The sequence below is a fragment of the Bombina bombina genome, chromosome 11 (genome assembly GCF_027579735.1).
Source record: "Bombina bombina isolate aBomBom1 chromosome 11, aBomBom1.pri, whole genome shotgun sequence".
NCBI lineage: Eukaryota > Metazoa > Chordata > Amphibia > Anura > Bombinatoridae > Bombina > Bombina bombina.
Window position 1 is genome coordinate 37,334,587 of NC_069509.1, and position 26,637 is coordinate 37,361,223.

General features: G+C 39.4%; 1 protein-coding gene across 1 annotated transcript in view; it reads left to right on the forward strand.

Moving 5' to 3' along the window:
- Nucleotides 1-213: 213 nt before the first annotated feature.
- GDPD3 (glycerophosphodiester phosphodiesterase domain containing 3) overlaps nucleotides 214-26,637 on the forward strand; it is a 39,900-nt gene continuing 13,476 nt past the window's right edge. Inside the window, exons 1-5 of the mRNA XM_053694625.1 lie at nucleotides 214-497; nucleotides 8,223-8,265; nucleotides 8,973-9,108; nucleotides 11,553-11,598; nucleotides 12,112-12,230. Coding sequence (XP_053550600.1) covers nucleotides 359-497; nucleotides 8,223-8,265; nucleotides 8,973-9,108; nucleotides 11,553-11,598; nucleotides 12,112-12,230 — 483 coding nt within the window. The 5' untranslated portion in view covers nucleotides 214-358. The remainder of the gene's footprint in view (nucleotides 498-8,222; nucleotides 8,266-8,972; nucleotides 9,109-11,552; nucleotides 11,599-12,111; nucleotides 12,231-26,637) is intronic.

Genomic DNA, 26,637 nt, shown 5'->3' on the forward strand with positions numbered 1-26,637 from the left:
TTGGTGCAGTGAGTGTGACAGAGCTGTGTTTGGTGCAGTGAGTGTGACAGAGCTGTGTTTGGTGCAGTGAGTGTGACAGAGCTGTGTTTAGTGCAGTGAGTGTGACAGTCAGATTGTTGTGGTAGTAAGTGTTGTGCTGGGTATCTCCAAAGCAGGGTGTGACCTTATCAGACACATCTAACCTGCTCTCCCTGCCTTTCTCAGCCTCCTTCTCTTAACCCAACCCCGTCCAGTCTAGTCCAGCACTTTTTTTTCTTGTTTCCATTCACATCCTAAGTGTATTCCTTCTCCCTCTGCATCACCCTCCCGTCTGCATTCCCTCCTATCACTCCCGTCTGCATTCGCTGTCCTCCTTGCTATGCTGCGGTCGCTGTATTACCTGGCCCCAGTTTTGGGGGGCTATACTGTCACCTCCTATTACTTGCTGAAGAATCCTCATATCTTGCACAAGAAGAAACGGTTGTCTTTTCACTGCAGGCACATAGCCCACAGAGGTGGTATGTACAGCTACTCTCCTTAACCTATATACTAATATGTACAGCTACACTCCCTAACCTATATACTAATATGTACAGCTACACTCCCTAACCTATATACTAATATGTACAGCTACACGCCTTAACCTATATACTAATATGTACAGCTGCACACCTTAACCTGCGTATATGTACAGCTGCACACCTATATCTATATGTCTATATGTACAGCTACACACCTATACATATATATATAAAGCTACATACCTATATGTACAGCTGTACACCTATACCTATATGCATATATTTACAAATACACACCTATATCTATATGCCTATATGTACAGCTGCACACATATATCTATATGCCTATATGTACAAATACACACCTATATGCCTATATGTACAACTGCACACCTATATCTATATATACAGCTGCACACCTATACCTATATGCCTATATGTACAAATACACACTTATATCTTTATACCTGTTCGTACAGTTACTCACCTGTATCCATATAACTACCTGTATGTAGACCTGTATCTTTATAACTGTCTTATATTATCCTCTTTGTCCTGTTAGTTGTGTTTTCACAGAGGTAACCTTTACCCAGGTAAACACTGACGGGCCTATTTATCAAAGCGTCAACTGTGCACTAACACGCTCACCTAACATCGCTGAATATGCTCTCCATAGTTACCAAAAAAACTGTCAAAAAGCCGCGCACCAAGTACGGGGCGATGAGCAGCGGACTGTTGTTAACTAACAGTCATCGATCTCGCTGCTCTTCGGCTTGTTGACAGCTTTATTTGTATACTGTCACTAAACACCCACACTATACTAAACTGTTTAACCCCTATACCACCGCTCCCGGACCCTGCCGCAACTAAATAAAGTTATTAACCCCAAAACCGCCACTCCCGGAGCCCACCGCCACTATAATAAAGTTATTAACCTCTAAAACACCAGCCCTCCACATCGCCATAAACTAAATTAAACTATTAACCCCTAAACCTAACAACCCACTAACTTTATATTAAATATTAACTCATCCCTATCTTATAATAAATTTAAACTTACCTTTAGAATTAAATTAAACTATATTAAACTAATAATTAACCTACCCTAACTATTATAATACAATTACATTAAACTATATTAAATTAATAATTAATCTAACCTAACTTTTATAATAAAATTACATTAAACTACAAATTAAAATAACTATATTATATATTTAAACACCTAACCCTACTCAAATAATTTAAATCTACACTAAAAAATTACTAAATTACCAAAAACTAACAACTAAGTTACAAAAAATAACAAACACTAAGTTACACAAAAAATAAACACTAAGTTACAAAAAAATAAAAAAGAAATTATCAAAGCTTTAAACTAATTACATCTAATCTAAGAGCCCTATGAAAATAAAAAAGCCCCCCCAAAATAAAAAAAAAACCCTAACCTACAATAAACTACAAATAGCCCTTAAAAGGGCCTTTTGCGGGGCATTGCCCCAAAGAAATCAGCTCTTTTACCTGTAAAACAAAAATACAAACAACCCCCCAACAGTAAAACCCACCACCCACGCAACCAACCCCCCAAATAAAAAGCTAACTAAAAAAGCTTAAGCTCCCCATTGCCCTGAAAAGGGCATTTGGATGGGCATTGCCCTTAAAAAGGGCATTTAGCTCTATTGCAGCCCAAGTCCTAATCTAAAACTAAAACCCACCAAATAAACCCTTAAAAAATATTAACACTAACCCCAGAAGATTTACTTACAGTTTTGAAGATCCGACATCCATCCTCCAAGAAGCCGGGAGAAGTCCTCAATGAAGCGGCTGAAGTCTTCATCCAAACCCGCAGAAGTCTTCATCCAGATGGCATCTTCTATCTTCATCCATCCGGCACGGAGCGGCTCCATCTTCAAAACATCCGATGCGGAGCATCCTCTTCTTTCCGACGACTACTGACAAATGAAGGTTCCTTTAAATGACGTCATCCAAGATGCCGTCCCTTAGATTCCGATTGGCTGATAGAATTCTATCAGCCAATCGGAATTAAGGTTGAAAAAATCCTATTGGCTGTTGCAATCAGCCAATAGGATTGAGCTTTCATCCTATTGGCTGATCCAATCAGCCAATAGGATTGAACTCGCATTCTATTGGCTATTTCAATCAACCAATAGAATGCAAGCTCAATCCTATTGGCTGATTGCAACAGCCAAAAGGGTTTTTCCAATCTTAATTCCGATTGGCTGATAGAATTCTATCAGCCAATCAGAATCTAAGGGACGCCATCTTGGATTACGTCATTTAAAGGAACCTTCATTCGTCGGTATTAGTCGGAAAGAAGAGGGTGCTCTGCGTTGGATGTCTTGAAGATGGATTCGCTCCGTGCCGGATGGATGAAGATAGAAGATGCCGTCTGGATTAAGACTTCTGCGGGAATGGATGAAGACTTCGGCCGCTTCGTTGAGGAAGTCTCCCGGCTTCTGGGGTTAGTGTTAGGATTTTTAAGGGTTTATTGGGTGGGTTTTAGTTTTAGATTAGGACATGGGCTGCAATAGAGCTAAATGCCCTTTTAAGGGCAATGCCCATCCAAATGCCCTTTTCAGGGCAATGGGGAGCTTAGGCTTTTTTAGTTAGCTTTTTATTTGGGGGGTTGGTTATGTGGGTGGTGGGTTTTACTGTTGGGGGGTTGTTTGTATTTTTGTTTTACAGGTAAAAGAGCTGATTTCTTTGGGGCAATGCCCCGCAAAAGGCCCTTTTAAGAGCTATTTGTAGTTTATTGTAGGTTAGGGGTTTTTTTTTATTGGGGGGGGGGGGCTTTTTTATTTTCATAGGACCCTTAGATTAGGTGTAATTAGTTTAAAGCTTTGATAATTATGTAGGGGCGGCAGATTAGGGGTTAATAAGTATAATGTAGGTGGCGGCGGTGTAGGGGGCGGCAGATTAGGGGTGTTTAGACTCGAGGTACATGTTAGGGTGTTAGGTGTAAACGTAATTTTTATTCTCCCATAGGAATCAATGGGATATTGGGCAGCAGCGAACATGAGCTTTCACTGCTTTCAGACTCCCATTGATTCCTATGGCATTATTTGAAAACCAGGTACGCTGGGCCGGAATAGTGGCAAGCGTACCTGGTAGTTATTTCTTAACTAGCAAAAGTAGTCAAATAGAGCCGAACTTGTATTCAGAACATCTGTAATGACGTAAGCATCGATCTGTGTAGGACTGAGACCGGCGGATTGTATGTTACGTCACAAATTTCTACTTTTGTCGGTCTGTAGCCTTTGATAGGTGAATCAAGCTCTCCACAATTACGCTGCGGAATTCCAGCGTATTTGCGGTTGACGGCTTGATAAATAGGCCCCTTAGAGTGTATAAATCTGCATAACTGTACAAAGGCTGGAGGGACCATTAATGAGACCATTGTATTCATCTTTATAGATTGTCTTTATATCTTCTGTTTCTTACTGAGGGCCTGATATGTTTATGTGTAGTGCTCTTTATGGGAAACACAGACTCCTACTACAATACAAGGTATAAAAAATGCCAAAGATTTTGTTTGATTTCTCTCCATGCTGGTGAGGTTTCCCCCTGTCTCTTACACCTTCCCTCTCTCTCACTCTCTCTTGCTCCCTCTTTCACTCTCTCTTGCTCCCTCTCTCTCTCACTCTCTATTGCTCCCTCTCTCTCTCACTCTCTCTTGCTCCCTCTCTCACTCTCTCTTGCTCCCTCTCTCACTCTCTCTTGCTCCCTCTCTCACTCTCTCTTGCTCCCTCTCTCACTCTTTCATGCTCCCTCTCTCTCTCACTCTCTCTTGCTCCCTCTCTCACTCTCTCTATTGCTCCCTCTCTCTTGCTCCCTCTCTCTTGCTCCCTCTCTCACTCTCTCTTGCTCCCTCTCTCACTCTCTCTTGCTCCCTCTCTCACTCTCTCATGCTCCCTCTCTCATGCTCCCTCTCTCTCTCTCCCTTTCTCTTGCTCCCTACTCTCTCACACTCTCTTGCTCCCTCTCTCTCTCACTCTCTCTTGCTCCCTACTCTCTCTCTCTCTTGCTCCCTCTCACTCTCTCTTGCTCCCTACTCTTTCTCTCTTGCTCCCTCTCTCTCTCTCTCACGCTTTCTTGCGCCCTCTCTCTCTCACTCTCTCTTGCTCCCTACTCTCTCTCTCTTGCTCCCTCTCTCTCTCACTCTCTCTTGCTCCCTCTCTTTCTCATGCTCTCTTGCTCCCTCTCTTTCTCATGCTCTCTTGCTCCCTCTCTCTCTCACACGCTCTCTTGCTCCCTCTCTCTCTCTCACTCTCTCTTGATCCCTCTCTCTCTCACGCTCTCTTGCTCCCTTTCTCTCTCACGCTATCTTGCTCCCTCTTTCTCTCATGCTCTCTTGCTCCCTACTCTCTCACTCTCTCTTGCTCCCTCTCTCTCTCACGCTCTCTTGCTCCCTCTCTCTCACACTCTCTCTTCCTCCCTCTCTCTCTCACGCTCTCTTGCTCCCTCTCTCTCATGCTCTCTTGCTCTCTCTCACGCTCTCTTGCTCCCTTTCTCTCACTCTCTCTTTGACCCTCTCTCTTTTTCCCACTATCTCAATTTCTCTCTCTCCCTCTCTCTTACACATTCTCCATCTCTTCTCCTCTCTCTATTTCCTTCTATCTTGTCCCTTTCTCTAACCCCCATTCTCTCTCCTTATCTCTCTCTCTTTCTCTTTCATTCTCTTTCTCTCTCTCTCTATCTCTCTTGCTTGCTCTTTCTCTGTCTCTCGCTCTTTCTCTCTCTCTCTTTCTCTCTCTCTCTTTTTCTCTCTTTCTCTATCCCTCTCTCTGTATTTCTCTATCCCTCTCCCTCTCTCTCTCTCTCTCTCTCCCTCGCTCTCTCCCCCCTCTCTCTCTTTCTTTCTCTATCATTCTCTCTATCTCTCTTTCTTTCTCCCTCTCTCTCTCCCTCTCTCTCTCTTTCTCTATCATTCTCTCTATCTCTCTTTCTTTCTCCCTCTCTCTCTATCTATCTATCTATCTCTCTTTCTTTCTCCCTCTCTCCCTCCCTCTCTCTCTCCCTCCCTCCCTCTATCTCTCTCTCTCTCTCTCTCTCTCTTTCTCTATCATTCTCTCTATCTCTCTTTCTTCCCCCCCTCTCTCTCTCTCTCTCTCTCTCTCTCCCTCCCTCTCTCCCTCTCTCTCCCCCTCTCTCTCCCTCTCTCTCTCCCTCTCTCTCTCCCTCTCTCTCTCTCTCTCTCTCTCTCTCCCTCTCTCTTTCTTTCTCCCTCTCTCTCTTTCTATCCCTCTCTCTTTCTCTCTTTCTTTCTCCCTCTCTCCCTCTCTCTCTCCCCCTCTCTCTCTCTCCCTCCCTCCCTCTCTCTCTCCCTCTCTCTCTCTCTCCCCCTCGCTCTCTCTCCCTCTCTCTCTCTCCCTCCCTCCCTCCCTCTCTCATCACACTATTTTCTGCCTGTTGGCAGTTTTTGGTCTATTCTTTTCCCTGCAGTGCTACCACATAGGAGGCTACACCTAGTGTATGTATATCTAGCACATAGGAGGCTACACTTAGTGTATGTATATCTAGCACATAGGAGGCTACACCTGGTGTATGTATATCTAGCACATAGGAGGCTACACCTGGTGTATGTATATCTAGCACATAGGAGGCTACACCTGGTGTATGTATATCTAGCACATAGGAGGCTACACATAGTGTATGTATATCTAGCACATAGGAGGCTACACATAGTGTATGTATATCTAGCACATAGGAGGCTACACCTAGTGTATGTATATCTAGCACATAGGAGGCTACACCTAGTGTATTTATATCTAGCACATAGGAGGCTACACCTGGTGTATGTATATCTAGCACATAGGAGGCTACACCTAGTGTATGTATATCTAGCACATAGGAGGCTACACATAGTGTATGTATATCTAGCACATAGGAGGCTACACCTAGTGTATGTATATCTAGCACATAGGAGGCTACACCTGGTGTATGTATATCTAGCACATAGGAGGCTACACCTGGTGTATGTATATCTAGCACATAGGAGGCTGCACCTAGTGTATGTATATCTAGCACATAGGAGGCTACACCTGGTGTATGTATATCTAGCACATAGGAGGCTGCACCTAGTGTATGTATATCTAGCACATAGGAGGCTACACCTGGTGTATGTATATCTAGCACATAGGAGGCTACACTTAGTGTATGTATATCTAGCACATAGGAGGCTACACCTGGTGTATGTATATCTAGCACATAGGAGGCTACACCTAGTGTATGTATATCTAGCACATAGGAGGCTGCACCTAGTGTATGTATATCTAGCACATAGGAGGCTACTCCTAGTGTATGTATATCTAGCACATAGGAGGCTACACCTGGTGTATGTATATCTAGCACATAGGAGGCTACACTTAGTGTATGTATATCTAGCACATAGGAGGCTACACCTAGTGTATGTATATCTAGCACATAGGAGGCTGCACCTAGTGTATGTATATCTAGCACATAGGAGGCTGCACCTAGTGTATGTATATCTAGCACATAGGAGGCTACTCCTAGTGTATGTATATCTAGCACATAGGAGGCTACACCTGGTGTATGTATATCTAGCACATAGGAGGCTACACCTGGTGTATGTATATCTAGCACATAGGAGGCTACACCTGGTGTATGTATATCTAGCACATAGGAGGCTACACCTAGTGTATGTATATCTAGCACATAGGAGGCTACACCTAGTGTATGTATATCTAGCACATAGGAGGCTACACCTTGTGTATGTATATCTAGCACATAGGAGGCTACACCTAGTGTATGTATATCTAGCACATAGGAGGCTACACCTAGTGTATGTATATCTAGCACATAGGAGGCTACACCTAGTGTATGTATATCTAGCACATAGGAGGCTACACCTAGTGTATGTATATCTAGCACATAGGAGGCTACACCTGGTGTATGTATATCTAGCACATAGGAGGCTGCACCTAGTGTATGTATATCTAGCACATAGGAGGCTACACCTGGTGTATGTATATCTAGCACATAGGAGGCTGCACCTAGTGTATGTATATCTAGCACATAGGAGGCTACACCTGGTGTATGTATATCTAGCACATAGGAGGCTACACCTAGTGTATGTATATCTAGCACATAGGAGGCTACACCTGGTGTATGTATATCTAGCACATAGGAGGCTGCACCTAGTGTATGTATATCTAGCACATAGGAGGCTACACCTGGTGTATGTATATCTAGCACATAGGAGGCTACACCTAGTGTATGTATATCTAGCACATAGGAGGCTACACCTAGTGTATGTATATCTAGCACATAGGAGGCTGCACCTAGTGTATGTATATCTAGCACATAGGAGGCTACACCTGGTGTATGTATATCTAGCACATAGGAGGCTACACCTAGTGTATGTATATCTAGCACATAGGAGGCTGCACCTAGTGTATGTATATCTAGCACATAGGAGGCTACACCTGGTGTATGTATATCTAGCACATAGGAGGCTACACCTAGTGTATGTATATCTAGCACATAGGAGGCTACACCTAGTGTATGTATATCTAGCACATAGGAGGCTACACCTAGTGTATGTATATCTAGCACATAGATCTACTTGATGTCTGTAAGTGCTGTGTTTATAAGCACATTTCTGAATTAAACAGTGGCTTCTGGGTGTGACAGTGTACGTAACTGACAGTTTATTGCTCTCACTGACTATATTTTCTTCAGGCGCTGGGGAGAGGCTGGAGAATACGCTGGAAGCTTTTGACAAGTGAGTCCAAGAAATGTTTTATTGGTGACTGGAAATGGATTGAGACTTAAAGGGACATTAAAATAATTGTGCAATAATTCCATAGTATAGATCAGCAATCTAATGTTGCTTTGCAAATTATTTGTATTGAAAATAAATGTTTCAAAAGCATTTAAATGTACAGAGTTTTTCAGTGCAGGGGCATACTCCTTGAAAAGCTTTGAATCTTTGGTGGGGCCAGTTAGGGTCAGTTTAAAAAGTTTAAAGTGTATGGGCAATTGTTCTTTTAGCTATATTTGTTATATGCAATAGCTGTCTCTGCTACCTGAAACTGCAGTCCAATCAAATGGGCTGATCTTACATGAAAAGCAGACCTGTCCATGTATCTGTCTATATTTACTAAAAATCTTTCTTATCATATATTTATCTCTCACTGTATAAACAGCGAAAACAATACTTATAGTGAACAATGAGAAATGGACATTGTATTATCTCTCTGTCCAACAAAGGATATCAAGAGAATGAAGCAAATTATGTAATATAAGCAAATTGGAAAGTTGTTTATTATTGTCCTGTCTTAATCACAAAAGAAAAATTTTAGGTTTCATGTGCCCTTAACATTCTTTAGAGATATATATTCTGCATGCTACTAGACAACTGATGGATGATGGGAGGGGGTGTGGTGTGAATGCAGATCATTGATTGGTTGGATTTTTGTTTCTGCACAGTGCTATGGCCAATCACACTGACCTCCTGGAGCTGGACTGTCACCTGACTAAGGACGGACAAATTGTAGTGTCACATGACCTGAATTTGCTACGGCAGACGGGACATGATGTTGAGATCAGTGACCTCAATTATGAGGTGAATGAAAAATATAAATTCTGTCTCTGTTATCTCCTAGGCTGATTGTAAGGCACAACCCCTCACTTAGATTGCCAGGTGTCCATTATTCAACCGGACGGTCCAGTATTTTAGCAAACTGCCCTGTATAATCTTCATAAAAATACTAGACAATTAAATGTCCTGTTTTTTTTTAAAGTCACACATAAAAGGCCTTCTAAGCCTCAACACGTTAGAAATAAGTCAAGGGAGTGAAATCACTTCTGTTTAAGTCAAGGGAGTGAAATCACTTCTGTTTAAGTCAAGGGAGTGAAATCACTTCTGTTTATGTGTTCCTGGCAGCCAAAGAGGTAAAATTGTTGATTTGCATGACTGGTAGCCAAGGGGCAAAATGACTGCTCAGTTGGGAAAATTATACATGGGGGGTTCAAGATTGGCGGCTCAGGTAGAGCTTTTGGGGGAGGCGTTGTGTGATCCCACCTACCATCATGACCAGTCACAAACAGATTGTCCAGTATTTTTGTGGAGGATATCTGGCACCCCTACCCCTCACTGTGATGTTATATTGTGGCTACAATGGAAGCCACACAGAAGACACTAAATTCTGCATTACTGCACAGTGCTAATATGTGAACATTATGGTTGCAGAATGAACACAATAATACTTTGTATACTAGGATGGTGCCATAGCTGTCACTTTGTAGCAGAGCAAACGGTTATGGGAGAATTAGCCACACCCACTGTTAATTACCCTAGCTCCGCCCATTCTGTGCCTCCAAAAAATACGCACAATATGTATAAAATATTTAATATTGTATTATTTTATAATTCTAATCTGTAAAGATTCACAGATTCCAATTCACCAAACTACGTATATTATTTTATCATTGTGCTCTTCTAAAATAAAGTTAGATGAATTAGATGCCACAATATGCAAGCAAACATATACATAAGACCAACACAGATCTCATGCCACATTCCCACAGTCAGACATCCGTGCTAAGACCACACCTTAGGGCAGGTTTCTTACAAAGACAGAATCCTGGGACATTTATACTGCTGGACAGGAGGCAAAAACCCAGGACTGTCCCGGGAGAATCGTGATAGTTGGCAATTATATAAAGCTCATTTACATGTCTGGAAAGTTAGAAGCAAGAATAAGCTGCTCTTGGCCTGTGGTATCGACAAACAATGGCCTTGCTATACAAATCCATTGGAATTCCTGTGGGAAGTGCCTTGATTGGCTTTTCCCAGAGCTTTCAAATGTTAAACCAACACAATTCATTAGCAAAACTTCTAATAACCCACTTAGCACATTTCAGGCTATTTAGCGCTTCCGCTCGAGTGTAAACTTCGCTAGAGAGAGGCTGTTTTCGCACGATGGGTTGAGTGCGTATTACAATTTGAAAGTAAAAAGTTTGCACGCAAGCGAAACCCGATGCACGCTAACCAAATATTGTGACATGTTAATGTATTCTCCCCATTGAAGTCAATAGAGAGCGCCGAATAAAAACACAACAGGAGTTATGAATATTTTACATTCCAATGTTCTTCACATAAAGAATAATGTAATTTTTATTATAAATACATATTTCTATATATATCTTTATATGCGGTACCTAAACCTTTATATCTATTCCTATAGATATAAAGGTATAAATATCTATTTTACATAAACAGTATCATATATATATATACTGTGTATATATTTAATAATAAAAATTAAATATTTTTCTACGTGAAAAACATAGGAATGTAAAATATGCTTAACGCACCTCAGGGTTCGATATTTAGGTCTAACGCTGTGTCAGTTTAGCACACATTAAGAATTATTTTTACATGAAAAAAATGAAAAGCCGTCAAAATGTAATATTAAACTAAATGAATGATTGTATACAACAGACTCATTGGAATTTACTGCTTATTGGCTAATATGGGAAACTCCCTTAGAAACAGTTGGTTTTAATAAACACATTTGGAATCATTATAATACTAAATCTTTGTAAAACATGATGTGGTATATATTGGATATTTAAAGGGAAAAAAAACATTCAGATAGATAATACAATTGTAATTTACTTCCATTATGAAATTTGCTTCATTTTCATGGTATTCTTACCTTACCTATGTAGTTAGCATACCTAGATAGGTAGCGTGCACGTGCCCGGAGCACTACAATGCAGCAAACACTGCTGCCATCTAGTGCTCTTGCAGATGTATAACATTGTTAAAAGTAGTGTTGCAAAACTGCTGCCATATAGTGCAACAAACATGTGCACATTCCTGAGCCTACCTACTTGCTTTTCATCAAAGGCTATCAAGAGAGCAAAGTCAATTTTATAATAGAAGTAAATTGAAAAAAAAGCCTTTTTAATTGTGTTCTCTATCTGAATCATGATAAAAATACTGGGTTTTATGTCCCTTTAATATATATTCACAGTGTTTACTGATTTCCCCCCTCCCAGGAGCTGCCTCCATACAAGGCGTCCCTAGAAGTCACCTTTTTCCCAGGTATGTAGCAGTTCCCTGTGTTGTTGAGTCTTACCTGTTGGTGCAGATACAAGTTGGGCCCAGGAGCTTACAATCAAAAGAGAAGACACGAGAAAGTCTGCTTATGAACTCAAAGGGATATGAAAGCCAAAATGAATCGATTAAGGCAGGACTTACAATTTAATAAAAAGTCCAATTCACTTTCTTAAAACTATTATCAAATGTTCCTTTTTCTCTTGGTCTCCTTTGTTGAAACTTAGCTACTTTCCATGAGAGCATACCTGAGTCGGATCATGAGCGTTCATGAGTCTTGAGCACTATATCTTTAACATTGTTACAAACATTGTCACAAACATTACTCCAGACACATGCACGCTCCTGAGCTACCCCTGTAGATTTCACAACAAGACCAATAGGAAAAGGTGAATGTAACAGAAGAAAATTGGAAATTTCTTTGTAAGCTCCGTCTGAATCATGAAAGTTTAATTCTGATCTAGTTCACTTAGATTCTCACATGAGGTATTCCCACTATAGGTCACTTCTCATCAGGCAGCGATCGCCGGATCTCCTTATTGGAGGAAGTGTTTAAGCGGTACCCAGAGACGCCCATTAATGTGGAGATCAAAGAGGAAAATACAGAATTAATTAAAAAGGTAAATGGTGTGAGTTCAGGGGCGAAACTACAGGGGGTGCAGAGGTCGCAAATTTAAAAATAATAATTTTTTACAATAAAAAACGTTGACCTGCCACTGCCTGCACTGATATCATGAGAGTGTAACGTGATGCTTCACTAGTGTCTGACTACAGGGGTTAGTGTTTCTGTTTTACCCATTGGTGTTTATGTGTGTATGTATGTATGTGACTGTGTGTGTATTTATGCATGTATGTATGTATATGTGTGTGTGTATGTATATGTGTGTGTGTATGTATGTATGTATGTATGTATATGTGTGTGTGTATGTGTATGTATGTATATGACTGTGTGTGTATTTATGCATGTATGTGTGTGTGTATGTATGTATGTGTATGTATGTATATGACTGTGTGTGTATTTATGCATGTATGTGTATGTGTATGTATGTATATGACTGTGTGTGTATTTATGCATGCATGTATGTATATGTGTGTGTATGTATGTATGTATATGACTGTGTGTGTATTTATGCATGTATGTGTGTGTGTGTATGTATGTATGTGACTGTGTGTGTATTTATGCATGCATGTATGTATATGTGTGTGTATGTATGTATGTATATGACTGTGTGTGTATTTATGCATGTATGTGTGTGTGTATGTATGTATGTGACTGTGTGTGTATTTATGCATGTGTGTGTGTATGTATGTATGTGACTGTGTGTGTATTTATACATGTATGTGTGTGTGTGTGTGTGTATGTATATGTGTATGTGTGTGTGTATGTATATGTGTATGTATGTATGTATATGTGTGTATGTATGTATATGTGTGTGTATGTATGTATGTGTGTATATGACTGTGTGTGTACCTATGTATGTGTGTGTGTATGTATGTATATGTGTGTGTGTGTATGTATGTATGTATATGACTGTGTGTGTATGTATATGTGTATGTGTGTGTGTGTGTGTGTGTGTATGTATATGTGTATGTGTGTGTGTATGTATATGTGTATGTATGTATATGTGTGTATGTATGTATATGTGTGTGTATGTATGTATGTATGTATGTATATGACTGTGTGTGTACCTATGTATGTGTGTGTGTATGTATGTATGTATATGTGTGTGTGTGTATGTATGTATGTATATGACTGTGTGTGTATGTATGTATGTGACTGTGTGTGTATTTATACATGTATGCGTGTGTGTGTGTGTGTATGTATATGTGTATGTGTGTGTGTATGTATATGTGTATGTATGTATGTATATGTGTGTATGTATGTATATGTGTGTGTATGTATGTATGTATGTATATGACTGTGTGTGTACCTATGTATGTGTGTGTGTGTGTGTATGTATGTATGTATATGTGTGTGTGTGTATGTATGTATGTATATGACTGTGTGTGTATTTATGTGTGTGTGTGTGTATGTATATGTGTGTGTGTATGTATGTATGTATATGACTGTGTGTGTATTTATGTGTGTGTGTGTATGTATGTATGTGACTGTGTCTGTATTTATACATGTATGTGTGTGTGTGTATGTATGTATATCTGTGTGTATGTATGTATGTATATGACTGTGTGTGTACCTATGTATGTGTGTATGTATGTATGTATATGTGTGTGTGTGTATGTATGTATGTATATGACTGTGTGTGTATGTATGTATGTGACTGTGTGTGTATTTATACATGTATGTGTGTGTGTGTGTATGTATATGTGTATGTGTGTGTGTATGTATATGTGTATGTATGTATGTATATGTGTGTATGTATGTATATGTGTGTGTATGTATGTATGTATGTATATGACTGTGTGTGTACCTATGTATGTGTGTGTGTATGTATGTATGTATATGTGTGTGTGTGTATGTATGTATGTATATGACTGTGTGTGTATTTATGTGTGTGTGTGTGTATGTATATGTGTGTGTGTATGTATGTATGTATATGACTGTGTGTGTATTTATGTGTGTGTGTGTATGTATGTATGTGACTGTGTCTGTATTTATACATGTATGTGTGTGTGTGTATGTATATGTGTGTATGTATGCATGTATGTATATATGTGTGTGTGTATGTATGTATGTATATGTGTGTGTGTGTGTATGTATGTATATGTGTGTGTGTGTGTATGTATGTATATGTGTGTGTGTATGTATGTATGTATGTATATAACTGTGTGTGTATTTATGCATGTGTGTGTGTGTGTGTGTAAGTTTGTAGAACCAGCAAATTACAGACCTTGTTACTACAGCATGGGGGGGGGGGGCGGGCGGTAAACCGTGTCACTATAAAGTACCACTATATACAATACGGGGGGCTGGACCATGTCACAGACTACTGTGGTCACTTTATAAAGTACTGGGTAGGGTCAGGCCAGCCATCTCACCGGCAGATTACAGACTGTGTAACTGACTCACTATATACAGTAATAGGGGGGTCAGACCATCTCACAAACTGTGGGCACCTCCTTTTGCAGACATTTAATCTGATTCACATTTTTTTTCTGGGTGGGTGCTTCTTAGATTCGTGCACCTGGGCCCTGTGGTTTCTAGTTACGCCTCTGTGTGAGTTGTTATAAAGAAAGAAGATATCAGGGGAACAGGATGAGAGAATGCAAGGCTCAGAAACATCTCAGTACAGTAAGGCGGATATATCAGAAAGAAAGAGAAAACAGCGAGTAAGGGAACATAGTCCCCCATGGTAACTGATGTGTTGTATAGTCTTATAGCAGAAGCAGGGGCAGGGCCAGGCATGTGATATTAGGCACGGTGGGAGAGACATCAGGGCAGGTGGGAGAGACATCAGGGGAGGTGGGAGAGACATCAGGGCAGGTGGGAGAGACATCAGGACAGGTGGGTGAGACATCAGGACAGGTGGGAGAGACATCAGGGCAGGTGGGAGAGACATCAGGGCAGGTGGGTGAGACATCAGGGCAGGTGGGAGAGACATCAGGGCAGCTGGGAGAGACATCAGGACAGGTGGGAGAGACATCAGGACAGGTGGGAGAGACATCAGGACAGGTGGGTGAGACATCAGGACAGGTGGGAGAGACATCAGGGCAGGTGGGAGAGACATCAGGGCAGGTGGGTGAGACATCAGGGCAGGTGGGAGAGACATCAGGGCAGCTGGGAGAGACATCAGGACAGGTGGGAGAGACATCAGGACAGGTGGGAGAGACATCAGGACAGGTGGGAGAGACATCAGGACAGGTGGGTGAGACATCAGGGCAGGTGGGAGAGACATCAGGGGAGGTGGGAGAGACATCAGGGAGGTGGGAGAGACATCAGGGCAGGTGGGAGAGACATCAGGGCAGGTGGGAGAGACATCAGGGCAGGTGGGAGAGACATCAGGGCAGGTGGGAGAGACATCAGGACAGGTGGGTGAGACATCAGGGCAGGTGGGAGAGACATCAGGGCAGGTGGGTGAGACATCAGAGCAGGTGGGAGAGACATCAGAGCAGGTGGGAGAGACATCAGGACAGGTGGGTGAGACATCAGGGCAGGTGGGAGAGACATCAGGGCAGGTGGGAGAGACATCAGGGCAGGTGGGTGAGACATCAGGGCAGGTGGGAGAGACATCAGGGCAGGTGGGAGAGACATCAGGGCAGGTGGGAGAGACATCAGGACAGGTGGGTGAGACATCAGGGCAGGTGGGAGAGACATCAGGGCAGGTGGGAGAGACATCAGGGCAGGTGGGAGAGACATCAGGGCAGGTGGGAGAGACATCAGAGCAGGTGGGAGAGACATCAGGACAGCTGGGAGTGACATCAGGGTAGGTGGGAGAGACATCAGGGCAGATGGGAGAGACATCAGCGCAGCTGGGAGTGACATCAGGGTAGGTGGGAGAGACATCAGGGCAGGTGGGAGAGACATCAGAGCAGGTGGGAGAGACATCAGGGCAGGTGGGAGAGACATCAGAGCAGGTGGGAGAGACATCAGGGCAGGTGGGAGAGACATCAGAGCAGGTGGGAGAGACATCATGGCAGGTGGGAGAGACATCAGGGCAGGTGGGTGAGACATCAGGGCAGGTGGGAGAGACATCAGGGCAGATGGGACATCAGGGGAGTGAGAAGAGACATCAGGGGAGAGAGAAGAGACATCAGGGGAGAGAGAAGAGACATCAGGGGAGTGAGAAGAGACATCAGGGGAGAGAGAAGAGACAGGGGAATGAGAAGAAACATCAGGGGAGTGAGAAGAGACATCAGGGGAGTGAGAAGAGACATCAGGGGAGTGAGAAGAGACATCAGGGGAGAGAAAAGAGACATCAGGGGAGAGAGAAGAGACATCAGGGGAGTGAGAAGAGACATCAGGGAAGTGAGAAGAGACATCAGGGGAGAGAGAAGAGACATCAGGGGAGTGAGAAGAGACATCAGGGGAGTGAGAAGAGACATCAGGGGAGAGAGAAGAGACATCAGGGGAGAGAGAAGAGACATCAGGGGAGAGAGAAGAGACATCAGGGGAGAGAGAAGAGACAGGGGAATGAGAAGAAACATCAGGGGAGTGAGAAGAGACATCAGGGGAGAGAGAAGAGACAGGGGAATGAGAAGAAACATCAGGGGAGTGAGAAGAGACATCAGGGGAGAGAGAAGAGACAGGGGAATGAGAAGAAACATCAGGGGAGTGAGAAGAGACATCAGGGGAGTGAGAAGAGACATCAGGGGAGTGAGAAGAGACATCAGGGGAGAGAGAAGAGACATCAGGGGAGTGAGAAGAGACATCAGGGGAGTGAGAAGAGACATCAGGGGAGAGAGAAGAGACATCAGGGGAGAAAGAAGAGACATCAGGGGAGTGAGAAGAGACATCAGAACAGAAGGGATAAAGAATTAGTCCGTCTACCGCACTACTTTTTGGTTTTATGAGATAAGTTGCTTGTTAGCCGATCTTCATGCTGACACCATAATCATTATAGCAGCCAATGTCCCCTCTAAACGCACCTGTTAGCCATGTGCCCTGATCATTGTGTGTAACAGACCAATAAAGAACATATAGACTCTAGTACAATTGTTATATTCAGGTGCTGCTGCTCCCCTAGGCTTGTACCCCATGCAGGCAGTCACACACCTGCCAGAGGGAGATAGTGCACCCTGCAACATTGTGTGTCTGTGTGTGTGATACTCTGTACAGCTCACTGTCCCACGCCCAGGTGTGATGTTCTATCCTTCCTGTTCCACAGATATTGCTTTGTGCCAGCACAGTGAGTTTGAGGACAGTATACCTTGCTCAGCTCACTAGCATTGTGTATGTTGCATGTATGTGCAGCACAGTGAGTTTGAGGACAGTATACCTTGCTCAGCTCACTAGCATTGTGTATGTTGCATGTATGTGCAGCACAGTGAGTTTGAGGACAGTATACCTTGTTCAGCTCACTAGCATTGTGTATGTTGCATGTATGTACAGCACAGTGAGTTTGAGGACAGTATACCTTGCTCAGCTCGCTAGCATTGGGTATGTTGCATATATGTGCAGCACAGTGAGTTTGAGGACAGTATACCTTGCTCAGCTCGCTAGCATTGGGTATGTTGCATGTATGTGCAGCACAGTGAGTTTGAGGACAGTATACCTTGTTCAGCTCACTAGCATTGTGTATGTTGCATGTATGTGCAGCACAGTGAGTGTGAGGACAGTATACCTTGTTCAGCTCACTAGCATTGTGTATGTTGCATGTATGAGCCAGCACAGTGAGTTTGAGGACAGTATACCTTGCTCAGCTCGCTAGCATTGGGTATGTTGCATGTATGAGCCAGCACAGTGAGTTTGAGGACAGTATACCTTGCTCAGCTCGCTAGCATTGTGTATGTTGCATGTATGTGGCAGCACAGTGAGTTTGAGGACAGTATACCTTGCTTAGCTCGCTAGCATTGTGTATGTTGCATGTATGTGGCAGCACAGTGAGTTTGAGGACAGTATACCTTGCTCAGCTCGCTAGCATTGTGTATGTTGCATGTATGTGCAGCACAGTGAGTTTGAGGACAGTATACCTTGCTCAGCTCGCTAGCATTGTGTATGTTGCATGTATGTGCAGCACAGTGAGTGTGAGGACAGTATACCTTGCTCAGCTCGCTAGCATTGTGTATGTTGCATGTATGTGCAGCACAGTGAGTTTGAGGACAGTATACCTTGCTCAGCTCGCTAGCATTGTGTATGTTGCATGTATGTGCAGCACAGTGAGTGTGAGGACAGTATACCTTGTTCAGCTCACTAGCATTGTGTATGTTGCATGTATGAGCCAGCACAGTGAGTTTGAGGACAGTATACCTTGCTCAGCTCGCTAGCATTGGGTATGTTGCATGTATGTGCCCGCACAGTGAGTTTGAGGACAGTATACCTTGCTCAGCTCGCTAGCATTGGGTATGTTGCATGTATGTGCCAGCACAGTGAGTGTGAGGACAGTATACCTTGCTCAGCTCGCTAGCATTGTGTATGTTGCATGTATGTGCAGCACAGTGAGTTTGAGGACAGTATACCTTGCTCAGCTCGCTAGCATTGTGTATGTTGCATGTATGAGCCAGCACAGTGAGTTTGAGGACAGTATACCTTGCTCAGCACGCTAGCATTGTGTATGTTGCATGTATGAGCCAGCACAGTGAGTTTGAGGACAGTATACCTTGCTCAGCTCGCTAGCATTGTGTATGTTGCATGTATGTGGCAGCACAGTGAGTTTGAGGACAGTATACCTTGTTCAGCTCGCTAGCATTGTGTATGTTGCATGTATGTGGCAGCACAGTGAGTTTGAGGACAGTATACCTTGCTCAGCTCGCTAGCATTGTGTATGTTGCATGTATGTGCAGCACAGTGAGTTTGAGGACAGTATACCTTGCTCAGCTAGCTAGCATTGTGTATGTTGCATGTATGTGCAGCACAGTGAGTTTGAGGACAGTATACCTTGCTCAGCTCGCTAGCATTGGGTATGTTGCATGTATGTGCAGCACAGTGAGTTTGAGGACAGTATACCTTGCTCAGCTCGCTAGCATTGTGTATGTTGCATGTATGTGCCCGCACAGTGAGTGTGAGGACAGTATACCTTGCTCAGCTCGCTAGCATTGTGTATGTTGCATGTATGTGCAGCACAGTGAGTTTGAGGACAGTATACCTTGCTCAGCTCGCTAGCATTGTGTATGTTGCATGTATGTGCAGCACAGTGAGTTTGAGGACAGTATACCTTGCTCAGCTCGCTAGCATTGTGTATGTTGCATGTATGTGCAGCACAGTGAGTTTGAGGACAGTATACCTTGCTCAGCTCGCTAGCATTGGGTATGTTGCATGTATGTGCAGCACAGTGAGTTTGAGGACAGTATACCTTGCTCAGCTCGCTAGCATTGTGTATGTTGCATGTATGTGGCAGCACAGTGAGTTTGAGGACAGTATACCTTGCTCAGCTCGCTAGCATTGTGTATGTTGCATGTATGTGCCAGCACAGTGAGTGTGAGGACAGTATACCTTGCTCAGCTCGCTAGCATTGTGTATGTTGCATGTATGTGCCCGCACAGTGAGTTTGAGGACAGTATACCTTGCTCAGCTCGTTAGCATTGTGTATGTTGCATGTATGTGCCAGCACAGTGAGTTTGAGGACAGTATACCTTGCTCAGCTCGTTAGCATTGTGTATGTTGCATGTATGTGCCAGCACAGTGAGTTTGAGGACAGTATACCTTGCTCAGCTCGCTAGCATTGTGTATGTTGCATGTATGTGCCCGCACAGTGAGTTTGAGGACAGTATACCTTGCTCAGCTCGTTAGCATTGTGTATGTTGCATGTATGTGCAGCACAGTGAGTTTAAGGACAGTATACCTTGCTCAGCTCGCTAGCATTGTGTATGTTGCATGTATGTGCAGCACAGTGAGTGTGAGGACAGTATACCTTGCTCAGCTCACTAGCATTGTGTATGTTGCATGTATGTGCAGCACAGTGAGTTTGAGGACAGTATACCTTGCTCAGCTCGCTAGCATTGTGTATGTTGCATGTATGTGCCCGCACAGTGAGTTTGAGGACAGTATACCTTGCTCAGCTCGCTAGCATTGGGTATGTTGCATGTATGTGCCAGCACAGTGAGTGTGAGGACAGTATACCTTGCTCAGCTCGCTAGAATTGTGTATGTTGCATGTATGTGCAGCACAGTGAGTTTGAGGACAGTATACCTTGCTCAGCTCTCTAGCATTGGGTATGTTGCATGTATGTGCAGCACAGTGAGTGTGAGGACAGTATACCTTGCTCAGCTCGCTAGCATTGTGTATGTTGCATGTATGTGCCAGCACAGTGAGTTTGAGGACAGTATACCTTGCTCAGCTCACTAGCATTGTGTATGTTGCATGTATGTGCCAGCACAGTGAGTTTGAGGACAGTATACCTTGCTCAGCTCACTAGCATTGTGTATGTTGCATGTATGTGCCAGCACAGTGAGTTTGAGGACAGTATACCTTGCTCAGCTCGCTAGCATTGTGTATGTTGCATGTATGTGCCAGCACAGTGAGTTTGAGGACAGTATACCTTGCTCAGCTCACTAGCATTGTGTATGTTGCATGTATGTGCCAGCACAGTGAGTTTGAGGACAGTATACCTTGCTCAGCTCGCTAGAATTGTGTATGTTTCATGTATGTGCAGCACAGTGAGTTTGAGGACAGTATACCTTGCTCAGCTCGCTAGCATTGTGTATGTTGCATGTATGTGCCAGCACAGTGAGTTTGAGGACAGTATACCTTGCTCAGCTCGCTAGCATTGTGTATGTTGCATGTATGTGCAGCACAGTGAGTTTGAGGACAGTATACCTTGCTCAGCTCGCTAGCATTGTGTATGTTGCATGTATGTGCAGCACAGTGAGTGTGAGGACAGTATACCTTGCTCAGCTCGCTAGCATTGTGTATGTTGCATGTATGTGGCAGCACAGTGAGTTTGAGGACAGTATACCTTGCTCAGCTCGCTAGCATTGTGTATGTTGCATGTATGTGCAGCACAGTGAGTTTGAGGACAGTATACCTTGCTCAGCTCGCTAGCATTGTGTATGTTGCATGTATGTGGCAGCACAGTGAGTTTGAGGACAGTATACCTTGCTCAGCTCGCTAGCAATGTGTATGTTGCATGTATGTGGCAGCACAGTGAGTTTGAGGACAGTATACCTTGCTCAGCTCGCTTGCATTGTGTATGTTGCATGTATGTGGCAGCACAGTGAGTTTGAGGACAGTATACCTTGCTCAGCTCGCTAGCATTGTGTATGTTGCATGTATGTGGCAGCACAGTGAGTTTGAGGACAGTATACCTTGCTCAGCTCGCTAGCATTGGGTATGTTGCATGTATGTGCCAGCACAGTGAGTATGAGGACAGTATACCTTGCTCAGCTCGTTAGCATTGTGTATGTAGCATGTATGTGCAGCACAGTGAGTTTGAGGACAGTATACCTTGCTCAGCTCGCTAGCATTGGGTATGTTGCATGTATGTGGCAGCACAGTGAGTTTGAGGACAGTATACCTTGCTCAGCTCGCTAGCATTGGGTATGTTGCATGTATGTGGCAGCTGCCCAATCTGTTCTTGTGGTCACTTGTCTTGTGGCAAGGTCACTGGGTTTGTAATTATTCTCCCTCTAGGGGCCGGATTAATGTCACTCTCAGCCTTGGTGCAAAGTCATCATATACTGCTTGTGCACTGAAACCCAAAACCCTAACAAATGTACCAATAAAAGAACCAATATTTAGTTCACAGGGGTCGCACTGTCTACAGAAATCTCCATAGACTTAATAGTAATTTTCTGTACAAGTTTTTCTAGAGGATGGTTTGAGAGCAGCCCCAAAAGTCTGTAATAGGCCTGTGGTATTATCTTTTATCTTGATAGTAATTCACTATACGCAGCATTTAGGCAAACAAGTCAAACAGCAAACTGTAATGTGCAGCACGTGCAGAATGTGTTCCATAGCGCATGTAAATCCCAGAAACATATGCAGAGAGAAACACCTCACAAGCACAATGTAGCGCAATAACTAGTCTGTGTGCTCAGCGGACTCAATAACTAATGATACAGAGGCTGCCTAAAATCCTGGGGTTCCACAAACACACCTAAGAACATTAAACCAATTTTATAGACAGACAGACAGATAGATAGATAGATAGATAGATAGATAGATAGATAGTGAGATATATAATGTATATATAGATAGATAGTGAGATATATAATGTATATATAGATAGATAGTGAGATATATAATGTATATATAGATAGATAGTGAGATATATAATGTATATATAGATAGTGAGATATATAATGTATATATAGATAGTGAGATATATAATGTATATATAGATAGTGACATATATAATGTATATATAGATAGATAGTGAGATATATAATGCATATATAGATAGATAGTGAGATATATAATGTATATATAGATAGATAGTGAGATATATAATGTATATATAGATAGATAGTGAGATATATAATGCATATATAGATAGATAGTGAGATATATAATGTATATATAGATAGTGAGATATATAATGTATATATAGATAGATAGTGAGATATATAATGTATATATAGATAGTGAGATATATAATGCATATATAGATAGATAGTGAGATATATAATGTATATATAGATAGATAGTAAGATATATAATGCATATATAGATAGATAGTGAGATATATAATGTATATATAGATAGATAGTGAGATATATAATGTATATATAGATAGATAGTGAGATATATAATGTATATATAGATAGATAGTGAGATATATAATGTATATATAGATAGTGAGATATATAATGTATATATAGATAGTGAGATATATAATGTATATATAGATAGATAGTGACATATATAATGTATATATAGATAGATAGTGAGATATATAATGCATATATAGATAGATAGTGAGATATATAATGTATATATAGATAGATAGTGACATATATAATGTATATATAGATAGATAGTGAGATATATAATGTATATATAGATAGATAGTGACATATATAATGCATATATAGATAGATAGTGAGATATATAATGTATATATAGATAGTGAGATATATAATGTATATATAGATAGTGAGATATATAATGTATATATAGATAGTGACATATATAATGTATATATAGATAGTAAGATATATAATGTATATATAGATAGATAGTGAGATATATAATGTATATATAGATAGATAGTGAGATATATAATGCATATATAGATAGATAGTGAGATATATAATGTATATATAGATAGTGAGATATATAATGTATATATAGATAGATAGTGAGATATATAATGTATATATAGATAGTGAGATATATAATGCATATATAGATAGATAGTGAGATATATAATGTATATATAGATAGATAGTAAGATATATAATGCATATATAGATAGATAGTGAGATATATAATGTATATATAGATAGATAGTGAGATATATAATGTATATATAGATAGATAGTGAGATATATAATGTATATATAGATAGATAGTGAGATATATAATGTATATATAGATAGTGAGATATATAATGTATATATAGATAGTGAGATATATAATGTATATATAGATAGATAGTGACATATATAATGTATATATAGATAGATAGTGAGATATATAATGCATATATAGATAGATAGTGAGATATATAATGTATATATAGATAGATAGTGACATATATAATGTATATATAGATAGATAGTGAGATATATAATGTATATATAGATAGATAGTGACATATATAATGCATATATAGATAGATAGTGAGATATATAATGTATATATAGATAGTGAGATATATAATGTATATATAGATAGTGAGATATATAATGTATATATAGATAGTGACATATATAATGTATATATAGATAGTAAGATATATAATGTATATATAGATAGATAGTGAGATATATAATGTATATATAGATAGATAGTGAGATATATAATGTATATATAGATAGATAGTGAGATATATAATGTATATATAGATAGATAGTGAGATATATAATGTATATATAGATAGTGAGATATATAATGTATATATAGATAGATAGTGAGATATATAATGTATATATAGATAGTGAGATATATAATGTATAGATAGATAGATAGTGAGATATATAATGTATATATAGATAGATAGTGAGATATATAATGTATATATAGATAGTGAGATATATAATGTATATATAGATAGATAGTGAGATATATAATGCATATATAGATAGATAGTGAGATATATAATGTATATATAGATAGATAGATAGTGAGATATATAATGCATATATAGATAGATAGTAAGATATATAATGTATATATAGATAGATAGTGAGATATATAATGCATATATAGATAGTGAGATATATAATGTATATATAGATAGTGAGATATATAATGTATATATAGATAGTGAGATATATAATGTATATATAGATAGTGAGATATATAATGCATATATAGATAGTGAGATATATAATGTATAGATAGATAGTGAGATATATAATGCATATATAGATAGTGAGATATATAATGTATATATAGATAGATAGTGAGATATATAATGTATATATAGATAGATAGTGAGATATATAATGCATATATAGATAGATAGTGAGATATATAATGCATATATAGATAGATAGTAAGATATATAATGCATATATAGATAGATAGTGAGATATATAATGCATATATAGATAGATAGTGAGATATATAATGTATATATAGATAGTGAGATATATAATGTATATATAGATAGATAGTGAGATATATAATGTATATATAGATAGATAGTGAGATATATAATGTATATATAGATAGATAGTGAGATATATAATGTATATATAGATAGTTAGTGAGATATATAATGTATATATAGATAGTGAGATATATAATGTATAGATAGATAGTGACATATATAATGTATATATAGATAGATAGTGAGATATATAATGTATATATAGATAGATAGTAACATATATAATGTATATATAGATAGATAGTAACATATATAATGTATATATAGATAGATAGTAACATATATAATGTATATATAGATAGATAGTAACATATATAATGTATATATAGATAGATAGTAACATATATAATGTATATATAGATAGATAGTGACATATATAATGTATATATAGATAGATAGTGAGATATATAATGTATATATAGATAGATAGTGACATATATAATGTATATATAGATAGATAGTGAGATATATAATGTATATATAGATAGATAGTGAGATATATAATGCATATATAGATAGATAGTGAGATATATAATGTATAGATAGATAGTGAGATATATAATGTATAGATAGATAGTGAGATATATAATGTATATATAGATAGTAAGATATATAATGCATATATAGATAGATAGTGAGATATATAATGTATATATAGATAGATAGTGAGATATATAATGCATATATAGATAGATAGTGAGATATATAATGTATATATAGATAGATAGTGAGATATATAATGTATATATAGATAGTTAGTGAGATATATAATGCATATATAGATAGATAGTGAGATATATAATGCATATATAGATAGATAGTAAGATATATAATGCATATATAGATAGATAGTAAGATATATAATGCATATATAGATAGATAGTGAGATATATAATGTATATATAGATAGATAGTGAGATATATAATGCATATATAGATAGATAGTGAGATATATAATGTATAGATAGATAGTGAGATATATAATGTATATATAGATAGATAGTGAGATATATAATGTATATATAGATAGATAGTGACATATATAATGTATATATAGATAGATAGTGAGATATATAATGTATATATAGATAGATAGTGAGATATATAATGTATATATAGATAGTGAGATATATAATGTATATATAGATAGTGACATATATAATGCATATATAGATAGATAGTGAGATATATAATGTATAGATAGATAGTGAGATATATAATGTATATATAGATAGATAGTGAGATATATAATGTATATATAGATAGTGAGATATATAATGTATATATAGATAGTGAGATATATAATGTATATAGATAGATAGTGAGATATATAATGTATATATAGATAGTGAGATATATAATGTATATATAGATAGATAGTGAGATATATAATGTATATATAGATAGTGAGATATATAATGTATATATAGATAGTGAGATATATAATGTATATATAGATAGATAGTGAGATATATAATGTATATATAGATAGTGAGATATATAATGTATAGATAGATAGTGAGATATATAATGTATAGATAGATAGTGAGATATATAATGTATATATAGATAGATAGTGAGATATATAATGTATATATAGATAGTGAGATATATAATGTATATATAGATAGATAGTGAGATATATAATGCATATATAGATAGATAGTGAGATATATAATGCATATATAGATAGATA